At 44.3% G+C, this 17,101-nt stretch overlaps 1 protein-coding gene across 1 annotated transcript in view; it reads right to left on the reverse strand.

The window, feature by feature from the left end:
• The window catches only part of LOC144692949 (latent-transforming growth factor beta-binding protein 2-like), a 662,780-nt gene that overhangs the window by 450,432 nt on the left and 195,247 nt on the right, over nucleotides 1-17,101 (reverse strand). Inside the window, exon 6 of the mRNA XM_078562124.1 lies at nucleotides 6,713-6,904. Within this exon, the coding sequence (XP_078418250.1) occupies nucleotides 6,713-6,904 (192 nt within the window). The remainder of the gene's footprint in view (nucleotides 1-6,712; nucleotides 6,905-17,101) is intronic.

Below are 17,101 nucleotides of genomic sequence, written 5' to 3' on the forward strand. Positions count from 1 at the left end.
TGGCCCCGACTCTCTCTCCTCCCCCCCACCAGCACAGGTAGCGCTGAGCGCTACCGTCCGCGTATTAAGCTAGGCGGGCCTTAATTGGCCTGCCCGCGTAAAATGGCGGCGCGGAGCTGATTGCAGGCAGTGATCGGCTCCGCACCCGCCCCAGCCTGCCATATGAAAAATCCTGCCCCATGTTTAACCAACTTACTGGAGTTCTTTAAAGAAGTAACCGTGGATAAAGGAGAACCAGTTGATTGTACTGTACTTAGATTTCCAGAAGGCATTTGATACACATCAAAGGTTACTGCAGAAAATAAAAGCTCATGGTGTAGGGTGTAACGTATTGGCATGGATAGAAGATTGGCTTTCCATAACAGGAAAGAGTTGGCATAAATGGGTCATTTCCTGGTTGGCAAGATAGAACAAGTGGTGTGTCACAGGGATCAGTGCTGGGGCCTCAGCTTTTTATATTTGTATAAATGATTTGGATGAAGGAACCGGTTGCTAAATTTGCTGATGACACAAAGATAGGTAGAAAAGTAAGTTGTGAAGAGGACATATGGAGGCTAGAAAGGGATACAGATAGTTTAAGCGAGTGGGCAAAGATCTGGCAAATGGAGCATAATGTGGGAAAATGTGAAATTGTTCATTTTGGCAGGAAGGATAAAAAAGCATATTATCTAAATGGTGACAGACTGCAGAGCTTTGAGATGCAGAGGGATCTGGGTGTCCTGGTGCAAGAATCGCAAAAGGTTAGCATGCAGGTAAGCAAGGAAAGCTAATAGAATGTTGCCATTTATTGCGGGGGGTGTTGAACACAAAATTAGGGAGATTCTGCTTCAGTTATATAGGACATTGGTGATACCACACCTGGAGTACTTATATAGTATTGGTATCCTTATTTAAGGAAGGATGTAAATGCTTTAGAAGCAGTTCAGAGAAGGTTTACTAGACTAATATCTGGAATGGCCTGGTTGTCTTAGGAGGAAAGGTTGGACAGGTATCCACTGGAGTTTAGAAGGGTAAAAGGTGACTGAAACATATCCTGAGGGGTCTTGATGTGGAAAGGATGTTTCCTCTTATGGGAGAATCTCAAACTAGGGGTCACTGTTTAAAAATAAAGGATCACCCATATAAGACAGAGAAGAGGAGAATTTTTTCTCTCAGAGGGTCATGAGTCTTTGAAACTCTCTTCCTCAAAAGGTGGTAAAAGCAGAGTCTTTTAATATTTTTAATGCAGAGGTAGATAAATTCTTCATGAGCAATGGGTGAAAAGTTATTGGGGGTTGGCAGGAATGTGGTGTTGAGGTTACAATCAGATCAGCCATAATCTTATTGAATGGTGGAGCAGGCTCGAGGGGCCGAGTAGCCTACTCCTGCTCCTACTTTCTATGTTCGTATCCAAGTTCCACATAGAAGGCTTATTAGTTAAGCTCAATGCTGCAAAGATTCATAATAAAACTTGAGAACGGATTTTTTTTAAAACAGCTCAGGAACAAATAGCACCCATATGATGAGTTAGTCAGAGGGAAAGAACTAAAGAGTTGCTTCAGGAGTTGATGTTCACAACAACATTGCTTCAGATTTACACAAAGGGAACGGGATTCAGAAACTCAACACAAAGTGCCGGTTTCAAATTTAAAAATGGTACCAAACTCAGTTGATGGTGGGATAGAGGCAGGAATGAATTGGAATCAAAAAAAAGAGTTTAGGAATTACAGCGTAAATTGGACAAAATATGGAAATGGACAAGCAATTGCAGGTACAGACAAATATACTCCACAAAGGAAGGATAAAGGGGCAACACATACACCCCACGAATGGTTTTGATGTCGCTAAACATTTTAAAAAATTCAGTCATGGCTATGAACTTTGCTGACAAAGGTGGCAATTATTCCGCAACCCGAATTGTCTTTGAGAACTGCTACTGCAATCCATGTGGTAAAGGCATCCCCACTGTGCTGCTACATAGGGAATTCCAGGATTATGACCCAGTGACGATGAAGGAACAATGAAGGAAGCTGAAAGCAACCTAGGACTCTAATGCTAAAAATTAGACTTAATGCTAAAAAATGTTCAACCAATGCAGGATGGTAATCTACAAAGCCAATTGTATGTTAAACTACGTAACCAAAACAGCAAAATGCAAATCAGAGGACGTCATGATCAAAATTGATAGAGCGCTGGACAGATTATACTTTGAATCATAAGTCTCAGCAACTAGAACTGGATGTAAGAGAGACATCTAAATGCAGGAAGCAGTGCACAGAAGTGCCATGAAGCTAACTCCTAGAGGTCAGGGGTCTGGGTTTTTGAAAAATACTGGATCACCTTCGGCTTTTCAGCCTAGAAAGGAGATACTTGAGAGGTAATCTCATATTAGGTAGTTAAGAGAATGAAAAAATAACTACAGAAAATAACTAAATTAAATTGTACAGGCAGAACAAAGGAACATAGGTTCAGACCAATAAAGGGTAGGTTTTGGACTGATATCAGGAATCTCATCGCTGGTGGGCCTACTAAGGCTCGCCCAGCGTGAATCGTGGCTCCTGAGGACAGCAGGAGTTGGCGGGCAGCGGCGGGACTACAATGACCGCCGGGATCAATGGCGACCCGGCGGCCTGTTTTAAAAGGTTGCTGCATCCTTTCAAAGGTTGCGAATCATGGCCAGTGGAAGAGCTTCCCAGAGCACTGCTGATGAGCAGGCCATGCAGAAGGGTAGGGCAGGGGGGCACTGTGCCCCTCGTTTTTCGGATGATTGCCTTGCTGCCCTCCTTGAGGAGGTGGCAGCACAGTGGGAGGTCCTGGTACCCCAGGACAGGAGGAGGAGGCCCCCCACCAAACGACCAAATGTGCCTGGGCAGAGGTGCTGAGCTCCCGCGACGTTGTGCAGCTGGGTCCAGTGTCGCAAGCGCTTCAACGACCTGTTGCATAGGAACAGGAAGGGTGAGTACCATTTTGGCATTGGTCACTTAACTCAGCAGGTAGGCTTTCCGTCCTGGTGCCCCCCCCACCAAGTCTGAGTGTAGTGACCGCATTGAATCATTGATGGCATATGTCCTTCGCTGGGTGGGCCAGCAGATATTGCCCATGTCGAGGTCACTCTGAGAGATGGTGAAGAGATGGGTTCTGCCCCTGCAGCATGTGGTACACTGGGACCCACATTACTGTTTTGGGGGCAACCTGGAGGAGCTGCATCCAAGCGCAGTGCTGGAACTCCAGGGCATGACAAAGTCAGGGTGATGACCATGCTGGGAGGGGTGCTTCAAGGTGGCGTTGGCACTGATCGATCTGCTGTCCTCTGCGCTCCACCTGCTTGCGCCTCCTTGCTATGGAAGGTTAGACCGTGTGGTGCCTAATGTGATGTAGGCAGCATTTGGCCAGGGGGGTGGGGGGAACAGGCCTAGCATATTTGTGTGAGTGTTCAGCAGCAGCGGGGTGAGAAGACACTGGAGCCCTGCAATGTCCCACTCTGGTTGGGGTGGGCTGTCCGTGAAGAGAGTCCAGGTATAATTAGCACTAATCAATGCTCTTCTCTCCTTTTCAGGAGAAGAATGCACATAATGCAGCCAAACAGGTGAGGACTTGTGGCGGGCCGGCAGTTGGCGATTCTCAGCCATTTCGAACAGGAGGCCCTAGATTTGGAGAGGTGCCATGCGCCCAGGTCCACCGGTGTCGGTGAGGCTGGGGTGCCCCGGGCAGGTATGTTTGCCCAGCAGTGAGGTCTCCATTGTTCTCCCAGCAGCCATGGCAGTGCTGAATGTTCAGTGATTGAAGTTTGCAACATGGCTTGACCATTGCTTATGGAAGGATGAGCGCATAATGATCCATGAGACAGGAACGCACATTGACATTGTCTCCATGTTAACTGGTCCAATGTCCTTGTTCTTTCTTTCAGCATCTGTGGAGCAGGGCCGGAAGGAGGAGCAGCAGAGGCCCCTTCTCACACCTGAGGACCCTGAAGTCTCACCAGCGTCACACCATCACTACCACGCACACACCAGCGCAGATACTAGCACCTCGGTGAGAATTAGAACATTGGCTAATGTCCTGGAGCACAGCAGTGAGGGCACTTCACAGTCGCTGGAGGAGCTGGCAGAGATAGAAAGTGCCCATGGCGCCAGCAGTCGGAGGACTGCAGGGGACCAGGCATATGCTCAGTCAGTGCGTGACGATGTGCTTCTGGAGGAGTCCGCAACGCAGCGAGCACAGGAAATGCGGCCAGGTGTGTGGGAGCATCTGGGGGAGATACATGAGGCTATGCTTGGCTTGGTGTCCGTGGTGGAGGAGTCTACGCGGACTATCGCCGAACCAATGAACCACATGTCCAAGCGTCATGCGTCCTCCATGGAGAGAGTGGTGACTCTCATGGAGAGGCTCCTCCAAGAGACTCATCAGGGGTTCCTGGGGACGCTCTCTGACCAGCAAGCACTCACATTGGCATTGACCTCAGCTGGTCAATGGCAGTGTGGGATATGGTGTAGGCACCAAGATTCCCAGCCCGGTGCCCATCCATCCACGGTGAGCAGAGAGGTCCGAAACGACCTCATGTTGGCGCAGCATCTGTCTGTCATCTCTGCGGACTCCTCTCAGGACGTTCCGGATGAGGGCGGCAGCTCCTCTGCCCCTCTGCCAGTGACCGTTGCATCTGGTGAAGCTGCGGCGACTAGGGAGATGCCAGCTGTGGAACTGGCAGCTCCCTCCCAGGAGGGGCAAGCACAGGCCCCAAGGGCCAGAGGACGCCTGCCAAGGTCATCGAGGCCAACAGGTCAGCAGAGTCAGCAGGCTGGCTCAGATGCCACTCCCAGTGAGGGGTCAGCACCAAGGCATAGCACCCGAAAACGTAAACATAAGGCACCTTAGGGACACCACGGGTTTATCACTGGTGCTTTTGAGTTGGCCCACAATGAGTTATTTATGAGTTGGTGTGATTTTTAACACCTTTTTTGTTTTGTTTCATTCTTTGGTTGCAAAAATAAATTCAGACATGTCACCATGGCTGAGGTTGCCTCTTTTATTCTGCAGGTGGATAGTTTCCAATAATATAATGAGTGTTCTGTGGGACATTCAGCTTTATTAACAAGGACCTTAGTTAATGTTCCTAACCAGGCAGATTTTGCACTTGGGTCTCAAATATGGAGCATGCAGCCCAGACTTGTCCTGGAGGTCCATATGTGGTGTGCTAGCTGAAGGTTCGTTGGATTAAAGCTCCCTGAAGCAGCTGTCTGCCATCAGGGAGCTTTCTCGCAGCACTCACCCACGCCCGCAGAAACATCATCGCCCGCCCTCTTCCGGTACCCACCCCAGCAGCGCTGATCATTTCAGCGCGCATTTCATGCTGGCTCGCCATTAATTGGCCAAACAGCATGAAAGCGCGGTCAGGGGCTGATCGTGGTCGGCGATCCGTTTTCTGACCGCTCCCGGGCGCGCCCGCCAAAGGTAAAATGCAGGCCCATCATAAGTCTGAAGCAGGAAGTATAAAGCAGTATAAAATTGGAAATATAAATTGGATTTAAATGGTGAACAGTAAGTAAAATAAAGATTGGTAAATACAGATGGGACTAAGAGAGAGAAAACAGAAAAATCTCCAACACTAATTTTCCTCTGAAGGTATCAGTTCCCACATTTGTAAAATAAAATTTGTCAGCACAGAGAGATTGTTCAACAGCAATTAATACTTAACATGCCATTAAAAAGTCGCTTCCACTTCAATACCCAGCTTTAACTTTTACAGCTGCTTTTAGTACAGAGCTAATGAACAAGTACAGCAATTTCAACTTGTTACAGTCATTTCAATGCCAAGTCTATCTGTGGGGACTACAACATTACATACTGTGGAGGAGTGGGATACCTCTGACAACAACGTCTGGATTTCCTCATGTGCAAATGCCAAGAGTTGCTGTTCAATTTATTCAACAATAAAAATGAGCATTTATAGGTTCACCAATGATATTAGCACAAAATCCTGGCTATTTACATTTGTGGGATCATGAGGAACAGGCATGCTTCCCTTTTCTCCACAAAAATACTCTGGAATGCTTTTGGATCCTCTCACCCGACACCCTATTCCCCACCTTAGAAACTCACTTTGTCCACGACTAGAGTAGTGTATACCATCTGCAAGATGCACTGCAGCAACTTGCCAAGGCTTTTTCAACAGCAGCTCCCAAGCCTGTGATCTCTTTCATATAGAAGGACAAGATTTCAGGCACATGAGAATGTCACCACCTTCAAGCTTCCATTCAAGTCACACATCATCCTGACTTGGAAATATATCACTGTTCCTTCATCATCACTGGGTCAGAATCCTGGAACACTCTACCTGACAGTACTGTGGAAGTCCATTCAAGGACAGCAATGGTTCAAGAAGGCCACCTTCTCAAAGGTAATTTGGGGTGGGCAATAAATGTTGGCCTTGCCAGTGATGGCCACATCCTGTAAATTAATAAATTTTAAAAAAGACAATTCCCATTATTATCCTGAAAAACAATCAACAGGAATGTAGAAAATAAGTGAAATGGTATTCAACAGGTGGCAAAATAATTCTATCCACTCAAGTCACCACAAACCTAAAGCGCAAAAAATAACAATTTGTTTCAACGCAATGGAACGTACCAATTTTGACACTGATTACTTTTTGCAAAGGTAACAATCAATCTTATAGTAATTCATATAGAATTCAATAACGACAATTCGGTATAAGTGTAAGAATTTATCATATTACCTTGCTGGTTAGAAAGAGGGAGAGTGTATACGGATTGTGAAACAGAAGAACTGACAGTTGCTATCTTTGACACAGTCTGTTTTTCAGGAGGTACCGGAAGGTGGCAGAACTTTCCTGTTGAGTTTGATGGGCACCGACACTTGTCTCTTCCAATGCAGTATCCTCCATTCAGGCAGGGGATCTGGCAAAAATCTACAACAGAATTATAAGGAAGTCATTAATGAGAAGGCTTGCTAATTTAGTTGATTTATATATCATCTGGATAAATGATTTCCTGCTTTTGACCGCTCATTGGTAGCACTTAAGGGTCAAGAACAGGATGTTTTATCTGTGATTAAGAAACTCTCCTGAAAGATAATTAACAGTCATTAATTGCCTTTCTTTTGATTCTTGGTCCCTTATGAGATTACTTTTATTCTACTTATTATCTAATGACAATTAACATTTTAATACTTTATGCCTGATTTCCTCTTATTTTTTCGATCAAGGTTGCTCTGTCAGGTATTCCCCCTCTCCTCTGGCCACAAAAATAACAGGATATCTTACCAATAGCCACAACTGGTGCTCTTCTGTCAACAGCAAAAGGCTTTTCAGCATTGAGGAATTTTATGAAATGGCAACTGTGACAAAGAAGCTTAAATAGTTAAAAGTCACAAACTACTTGATTGGTGGAGAGTACCCACCCCCTTCATTTTTTAATTAATTTTGGCTTTCCTATTAAGACACCCTTGCTTGCCCTCCCCATCAACAGCAAAGCTTTCCCAGACAACTTGGCTAAGATTGAATGCAGGGAATAAACAACCCAAAATTACATGCAGGATATGAGATTATTTCAGGTGATCACAGGTAGCAGCAAATATTGTGCGCATTAGTATGATTATCAGTCTTTCCAAAGACTGTATGGGAAGAGGAGAATTTGTGATAGGAGAAACAAAAATAGAAAATCCATTCTAGAAGAGTGAAACAGAATCTGTAGGAAACTGAGAAAGCTCCATTGCCTCTGTTTGAAAGCTAATTAAGTTAATGGGCAGAATTTTGCCCTTGGCATGCAGGATCGACGGGGGCGGTTGGGAAGCCAACTGCCATCTGCGATCGACAGCGCACTGCGATTTCATGCTGGTGTGCCAATTAAGGCCTGCCCAGCGTGTTACGCAAGCTGCAGCACTCAGGGTTACCTGTGCAGGCAGGGGGGAGAAGGGCAAGCAGGCCTAGTGCAAACTTTGTACATACGCGCGAGAGAGCACTGAATAATCTTCCTGAGGCACGGAGCTGCCTCAGGGAGATGAAGAGATGTTTTCAAAAATAATAAAGAGCAGAAAAATGTAATAAAACATGCCCCCTCATATGACTCTGTCACATGAGCAAGGACATGTTTTCAATTAAAAAATAACGTTTTTATTTTATTTGTATTTACTTCTCGAAACCTCATCCCGCCCGTGGATGAGGTTTCCAAAAAAAATGCAAAGGCTACTTGGCCTTTTCGCCTGCTCTCCAACTGTTAGGTTGAACCAGGAGTGAAAAATTAACATCAATTAATAACTTTAATAGGCCTTTTAATTGCTGGCAGGCGTGCTGCCATCTCTGGTGCGCACCTGCCAACTGAACTATCGTGCAACTGCGCGTTGACATCGGCACACTTGCCTGACGTCATCGCGGGTCATTTCACGCTCGGTCGGGTCAGGCGCGCACCTGCCCGCCGAGCTAAAACTCCTCGCCAATGTGTTTTTATGTTAGTTGGATTTAATGAGGGTTGCTACGAATGGTACTCCAGGACATCCATTCCTAACAATGGTATGATGTGAGGAGGCATAGGTGAGATACTTGCCTCTCAGGAGAATGTTGTATTTAGCCTACTTTGCTGTCACCCTCAAAATACCAAACTGCCAGTTAGAAGGATAGCCACAGTAGTATAAGATGTAAAACGTGGGTATAGTTCTTAATGAATACTTCCCCGTTTTCAATAAAGTGGGGAATAAAGCAGACATTATAGTTAGAGGAGGAAGAGTGTGAAATATTGGATGGGATAAATATAATGAAAGAAATATTAAGGTGTTTAGCATCCTTGAATATGAATAAAGCACCAGGCCCATGAAATATATACCAAACTGCTGAGGCAAGCAAGAGAAGAAATAGTGGAAGCTCTGACCATCATTTTCCAATACTCTTTGGCAATAGACACGGTGCTGAAGGGCTAGGAATGCTAACATTGTACCATTGTTTAAAAAGGGAGAGAGGGATAGAGCAAAAAAGTCACAGGCCAGCCAGCTTAACCTTGGTGGTGGGTAAATTATTGGAAAAAATTTGGAGACAATAAAATCATCATTTAGCAAGGCACAGATTAATCAAGGACAGTCAACAGCCATTTGTTATGGAAAGGTTGTGTCTGACTAACTTGACTGACATTTTTTGTCTAATTAATAAGGAGGGTCAGTGAGGGTAGCATATTGGAATGAATGAATTTACATGAATGAATAATTCTACATACATTTTAGCGACTTTTGATAAGGTCCCACTTGCCAGAAAAACAAATGCTCATAAATCAAAGGGAAAATAGCAAGTTGGATCCAAAATAGGCTCAGTGACAGAAAACAAAGGGTAATGGTGAAGGCTGTTTTTATAGCTGGAAAGCTGTTTGCTGTGGGATTCTGCAGGTCTCAGTAGTGAGTCTCTTGCTATTTGAGGTAAATATAAATGTAGTGGACATAATTCTCTCTCTCTCTGGTAGTCTCTCAAAGCAAGGAGGACGCTTGCCAAAGAGTACATCCCGAATCTGCGCATGAAGTCTTTTAACTTGGGGATGCTGTTGCGCTGCAACTACCACACAGTTCTGGCTAACCAAAAATCAACTCTCCTCTCTTACACCTGCAACAGGTGTATTGGAAGGATTTGCAGGTTGATAATCAATCTGTTTGGCCACATTATGAACACACCTTCCGTGCCCTTCAACCTCTGGAGCAGGACAAGAACCCAGAGCTTCTGCCTCAGAGGTAGGGACACAACCACTGCACCACAAGACCTCCTACTGGGCATAATTAAGAAGTCTGCAGCTACAACAAATATTGGTTGTGTGGTTTGCAGTGAGGGAGAGAACTGTAGACTGCAGGAAGATATCAATGAAGTGGTCAGATGGATAGAAAAACAGCAAATGGAATTCAATCCAGAGAAGTGGATTTTTCAAGATGATAAACAAGACAAACAATACACAATGAAAATAGGATATTGAGAAGCGAAGAACAGAGGAAGCTTAGAGATTCCTGAAGGTGGAAGGACAGAGATATAAAGTGGTCAAGAAGGCATGCAAGTGTTAAAAATACCTATTCCAAGGTTCATAGTAATATTTTAGAGGTAATTTTTAGTTCTGGGAAGATTTTGGTCTAACTGTAGAAAATAGGATTAATGCAATCAAAGCAGCTTGAAGAGTATTGCACTTAAAAGGTTGGGGCCTTGTTGACTTAAGGGGTTAAAAGCTGGAAAGATAAGAACATAAAACAGCAGGTGGGCTTACTTAGCTGGAGAATGGAGACAAAGTGTCCACACTGCTTGCAAAAATGCAGCCCAGGGAGTTGTTTTGTTTTGGGAGTTAGCACTAGAATTAATTTAAAAGCATTCAGTGAGCCCTGGAAGGTGCTTTTTTATATTCATTTACAGGTTATGGGCGTCGCTGGTGAGACCAGTTTTATTGCCCATCCCTAATTGCCCTTGAGAAGGTGTTGATGAGCTGCCTTCTTGAGCCACTGCAGGCCATGTGTTGTAGGAATACCCACGGTGCTGTTAGGGAGGGAGTCCCAGGATTTGACCCAGCAATGGTGAAGGAACGCTGATATAGTTCCAAGTCAGGATCATGTGATGCTTGTAGGGGAACTTGCAGGTGGTGGTGTTCCCATGCTTCTCCTGCCCTTGTCCTTCTAGGTGGTAGCAGTCATGAGTTTGGTAGGAGCTTTCTAAGGAGCCTTGGTGAATTCCTGCATTGCATCTTGTAGATGGTACACACTGCTGCCACTGTGCGTCGGTGGTGGAGGGAGTGAATGTTTGTGGGTGGGGTGCCAATCAGGCAGGCTGCTTTGTCCTGGATGGTGTCAAGCTTCTTGAGCGTTGTTGGAGTTGCACTCACCCAGGCAAGTGGAGAGTATTCCATCACACTCCTGACTTGTGCCTTGTAGAAGGTGGACAGGCTTTGGGGAGTCTGGAGCTGAGTTTCTCGCTGCAGGATTCCTAGCCTCTGACTTGCTTTGTGGCCACAGTACTAATATAGCTGGTCCAGTTCAGTTTCTGGTCAATGGTAACCCCCAGGATGTTGCTAGTGGGGGTTTCAGCATGGTTATTTCATTGAACATCAAGGGGCAATGGTTAAATTCTATCCTGTTGGAGATGGTCATTGTCTGACACTTTTTTTTTATTCATTCACAGGATGAGGCTTCGGTGGCTGGGCCAGTATTTGCTGCCCATCCCTGGTTGCCCTTGAGAAGGTGGTGGTGAGCTGCCTTCTTGAACCACTGCAGTCCATGTGCTGTGGATATATCCACAGTGCTGTTAGGGAGGGAGACCCAGGATTTGACCCAGCGATGGTGGCGCTTGTGTGGTGCAAATGTTACTTGCCACCAGCCAGCCCGAGCTTGGATATTATCCAGGTGTTGCTGCATTTGGACATGGACTGCTTCAGTATCTGAGGAGTCGCGAACGTTGCTGAACATTGTGCAATCATCAGCGAACATCCACACTTTTGACCTTGTGACGGAAGGAAGGTCACTGATGAAGTAGCTGAAGATGGTTGGGCCCAGGACACTACCCTGAGGAACTTCTGCAGTGATGTCCTCAAATTCAGATAATTGATGACCAACAACCACAATCATCTTCTCTTGTGCTAGGCATGACTTTAACCAATGAAGAGTTTTCCCCCTGATTCTCACTGACTCCAGTTTTGCTAGGGTTCCTTGATGCCACATTCAGTCAAATGCTGCCTTAATGTCAAGGACAGTCACTCTCACCTCACCTCTGGAATTCAGCTCTTTTGCCCACGTTTTCAGCAAGGCTGTAACGAGGCCAGGAGTTGAGTGATCCTGGCAGAACCCAAACTGAGCATTAATGAGCAGGTAATAAAAACAGAAAATGCTGGAAAAACTCAGCAGGTCTGACAGCATATGTGGCGAGAGAAACAGAGTTAACGTTTCGAGTCAGCACAACTCTCCTTCAGAGCTGATTAACGTAATCAGCAGGAGGTTTCCTTACCAATGTTTTACCTGATGCCATGAGATTCATGGGGTCCAGAGTTGATGTTGAAGACTCCCAGGGCAACTCCCTCCTGACTGTATGCCACTGTGCTGGCTCTGCCCTGCTGGTGGGACAGGACATACCCAGGGATGGTGATGGTGGTGTCTAGGACATTATCTCTAAGGTATGATTCCGTGAGTATGACTACATCAGGCTGTGGTTGACAAGTCTATGACACAGCTTTCCCAATTTTCGCACATGTCCCCGGATGTTAGTAAGGAGGGCTTTGCTGGGTTGACAGGGCTGAGCTTGCAATTGTTGTTTCCGGTGCTTAGGTTGATGCCAGATGGTCTGTCTGGTTTCATGCCTTATCCAAATTTTTGTAGCCGTTTGGTACAACTGAGTGGCTTGCTAAGCCATTTCAGAGTCAACAGATTGCTGTGGGTCTGGAGTCACACGTAGGCCAGATCAGATAAGGACGGCAAGTTTCCTTCCCAAAAGGGGCATTAGTGAACCAGATGGGTTTTTACGACATTTGTTTCATGGCCATCATTAAATCATTTAATCCGATATTTTTATTGAATTAAAATTCCACCATTTGCCATGGTGGGATTCGAATCTGGATCCCCAGGGCATTATACTGGATCTCCAATTTACTAGTCCAGTGACAACACCACTACACCACTGCTTCCCTAAGGTCATGGCTTTGGTCGAAGGTGCCTTGGTGAAATGCTGCAGTGCATCTTGTAGATGGTGCACTGCTACCACTGTGCGGCGGTGGTGGAGGGGATGAATGTTGAATGCAGTGGGTTGGATGCAAATCAATCGGGCTGCTTTGTCCTGGATGATGTTGAGCTTCTTGAGTGCTTTTGGAGCTGCACTCATCCAGGCAAGTAAGGAGAATTCCAACACTCTCCTGATTTGTGCCTTGCAGGTGGTGGACAGGCTTTGGGGAGTCAGAGGGTGAGTTATTCTCTGCAGAATTTCCAGCCTTGGACATGCTCTTGTAGCCACGGTATTTATATGGCTGGTCCAGTTCAGCTTCTGGTCAATGGTAACCCCATTTTGGTATAATAAGATTTTCGAATACTGGTTGCAAGGCTTCAAAATAAAAAACACTAAATTTTTATGGGATTGAATTGGGTCTTTCCCATTAAACTGATTCAACATTGTATTCTCCTGGGGCTGAATCTTACCAATGTCGGGTGGACTGGGCGGGGGCGGGCGCAGGGCCGATCACTGCCCACGATCGGCTGCATGCCACCATTTTATGTGGGCGGGCCAATTAAGGCCCGCCTAGTGTAACACGCAGCCAGTAGCGCTCAGCACTACCTGTGCGGGCAGGGGGCGGAGGGAGAATCGGAGCTGCCTCAGGGAGATTAAGTTGATAAAAAATATTGTTATAAATAAAGTAAAAAATTATTTACACATGTCCTCCCATGTGACACTTTCACATATTTGTGAGTGTAGCAAAATTTATTAAATTATTTCATAAAACCTTCAGGAAACCTCATCCCACCCGTGAATGAGGTTTCCTGAGAAACGCGAAGGCCACTTAGGCTCTTCGCCTGCCCGCCAACCTTAAGGTTGGACAGGCAGCGTTGTTAATAAGGTTAATTACTTTTTTTAATGACCTTAATAAGCCATTGACAATTCAGCGGGCATGCAGCCACTTTTGGTGCACGCCCGCTGAACAAAAGATCGAAATGACGCGTGATGACATAGGGACGAACGCCCGACGTCTTCTTGTGTCATTTTATGCGTCAGCGTGTTGGGCCCGCTCCCGCACACAGACGGCAATATTCTGGCCCTGAAATTTTTGGGTACATTCTCAAAGCTGACCATTCTTCAATCTGCCCCAATAGATTTTAAAATCAGAATGAGAGGTAGCTTTCTCTAATGGCAATCTATTAACCCAGAGAGCCAAAAGTTTAAATTTCACTCTTAACTCATGTTTAAGCTAAAACAACTTTCACTGGTTCTTTGCAAGACTTCGAGATACAATACCCAATTAGGTGGAGTGGAAAGTTTCCTTAGGAAAAAACATTTATTTTCAAGAAATGCAACCTCTTCCACTGGCTCAAAATCATTTCTTTCTCTGAGCTGGAGCAAAATGTGATGCTAAAATTCAGTAATACACAACTTAAAAATAAAATTTTACGTTTGTAATAATATCCTGCTTATATAATGTAAAGACATAAACAAGACTTTACACGACAGAGAGCACATTTACCATTTTGAAATCACATAGGACAATTATTCCACTGTATTTCCATTCTTTGGAGAAATATCTATAAGATATTACAGGATTAAAGACGTGCAAAAGGAAGACCTATAGTGCTTTTCATGACCAGCGGACATCTCAAAGTACAACGGAGTACTTTTTGAAATACTGTCCCTGTCAAGAAACATGGCAGCCAATTTGAGTACAGCAAAATCCCACAAACAGCAATATGATAATGAATAGACAACCTATCTAATTTAGTGAGGGATAAATACTGACCAGGACACCAAGGATAACTCCTCTGCTCTTCTTCAAAATAATGATATGGAATCTTTTACATCCACCTAAGCAGCCAATTGGGGTCTCAGTTTAACTGAAAGATGATAGCTCCGACAGTGCAGCGCTCCCTCAGTACTGAACCGGAGTGTCAGCCATAGTTTCTGTACTCAAGTCCTAGCGTGGAAATTGAACCCAGAACTTTGTGATTCAGAGATTAGAGTGCTACCAGCTGAGCTTCAGCTGACCCTACTGACTTGTGCTTACAGATGTAATAAGGAAATTTCCAGAAAAGCATTTCATTATTAAGTGGCAAAACTGGCAGAGTTGCCTGAAGCTACGCAACCATAATTCCGGCTCTAAATCACCTGGCTTGGATTTAATGAGACAGATCAAAAGAGAACAAAATCATTCAAAACTGCTTCATTTTTCAGATTTAATCATTCAAGGGCATTCAAAAATAGATAAACTAAGAGTTTAGCCAATGATAGCAAGTAGAAAATCATTTGGATGTTGTTTAAAGTAACACCGTCATCACAAAATTATTGCCTTGTAAATTTATTTCTATTGTATGTAAACATCAGAGCATTTTCAAAGACAATAATGACATGGGAAATTTAAGGTCATTAAAAGCTTTTATACATATATAAACAAAAGAATGTTTACTGAGGTGCACTCTTCTTAGAAAACTAAATATCATAAGAACAGCACAATGATTTGATTTGCCACTGTATGTTACCATGGAGTAGGATGCACACCCATTCCTAACATCTTAAAAATTTTTGCACAGGTGTAGTTCCTATTATTACTTTTAAGATGTACAATCTCCTCATACAAATAAGAGCAATTATTATCCTCCAGGGAATTCATCAGGAAGATATTTTTTAAAAATTCAGTCAACTGTTTCTCCCTTGTCCTACTGAGCAACAACCCAGTCTCTGTGCCTTGTCCATAAGAAGGAATGTTCGCGGGCACTTAAAAACAATGCAAACAAAATTCATAAAGTATCAACAGCCAATCAGATGACAGCTCCAAGCCACAGCAAGTTGATAAACAAAAGAGAGACGTAGTTGGAATGAGAACAATAGTGAGGGCAGAATTTCATTCAACTAATGTAGAAAACTATTCACCATTTTGTCTCATTTGTTTAAACTCTACCTTTTAATATAGGAATTATGTAGCACAAATGAGACTGGAAACAAGATGTATTGGAGTTATAATTAACTGATAACATTGGCAGCACTGATAGAGTCAATTTTCACTTATTCATAGTCAGCCAGATCAAAAGGAGGTGTGAAAATACCAGATGAGTGGCACCAATCTGCTCCCTTTTCATTTGTCCACCACTTCACTCAATTTTGATGTGGTTTGCTTTCATTTGCTCTCCAAAATTTGGTCAATTAAGCACATCTACAAGATGCACTAGAGCAACTCACCAAGGCTCCATTGACAGTACCTTCCAATCTCATGACCTCTACCACCAAGAACAACATGGGCATCAGAGGAATGGGAATGCCACCATCTCCAAGTTTTTCTCCAAGTCATGCATCATCTTGACTTGGAATTATTTTGCCTTCCCTTCAGTATGGCTGGGTTAAAATTCTGGAACTCCCGTTCCCCACCCCCACCTGCCACCACCCACCCCATCCCTCCCCCCACCACCGCCCACTAACAGCACATCTTTTCCAACTTGGTTTTGGGAATGTGGGCATCACTGACAAGGCCCCCATTTATTGCCCATCCCTAATTGCCTTTGAGAAAATGGTCATGAGCTGCCTGTCAGTGCACCTCCACCACATGGGCTACAGAGGTTTAAGACGACAAATAGCATCACTTACCCAAAGGCAACAAAGAACAGGCAATAAATGCTGACCTTTCCAGCGATGTTCAAATCCCAAGGACAAATAAAAACAAAATCCCCAGTCCACTACTTTAGTTACCACTGCAAAAAATTCAATCCAGTCTGTCAGGCATGACCAATCCTTTACAAATACATGGTGGCTCTCTCTAATAAGGTGAAAATTTTCAAGGTGCTCAATCACCCTATACTTTATTATAGGCTCCAGTAATTTCCTGACAACAGATGTTAGGCCAACTGATCTACAATTCCATTGTTTAACTCTGGTCATCCTTTTTTTATATAGCGGACTGATATGCAATTTTCTGATCCAAAGCTAAGGTTTCTGGATCAAGAGAATATTGAAAGATTATAGTTAGGGCATCAGCAATGTTCTCATCTACTTCCTTTAAAACTCTGGGATGAAAACCATCTGGTCCTGAGAATGTGTCATTATTATTCTACATTACTGTTATTTTGCTTACATTAACATTGGTAAGTCTCACATGAACAAGGAGCAGGAGTAGGCCATTCAGCCCCTCGAGCCTGCTCCACCATTGAATAAGATCATGGTTGATCAGATAGTAACCTGAAATCTGCATCCCATCTACCCCTGATAACCTATCACCCCCTTGCTTACCAAGAATCTATCCACCTCTGCCTTAAAAATATTCAAAGATTCTGCTTCCACCACCCTTTCAGGAAGATAGTTCCAAAGACTCACGACCCTCTGAGTTTCTGATTCTTTATTAGTTTCCTTTGGATGTCTGGCATGCTAACATCATCTTCTACTATAAATGCTGACACAAAGTAATTACTTAATATGTCTGTCATTTCCGTATTT

The sequence above is a fragment of the Cetorhinus maximus genome, chromosome 18 (assembly GCF_964194155.1).
Source record: "Cetorhinus maximus chromosome 18, sCetMax3.hap1.1, whole genome shotgun sequence".
NCBI lineage: Eukaryota > Metazoa > Chordata > Chondrichthyes > Lamniformes > Cetorhinidae > Cetorhinus > Cetorhinus maximus.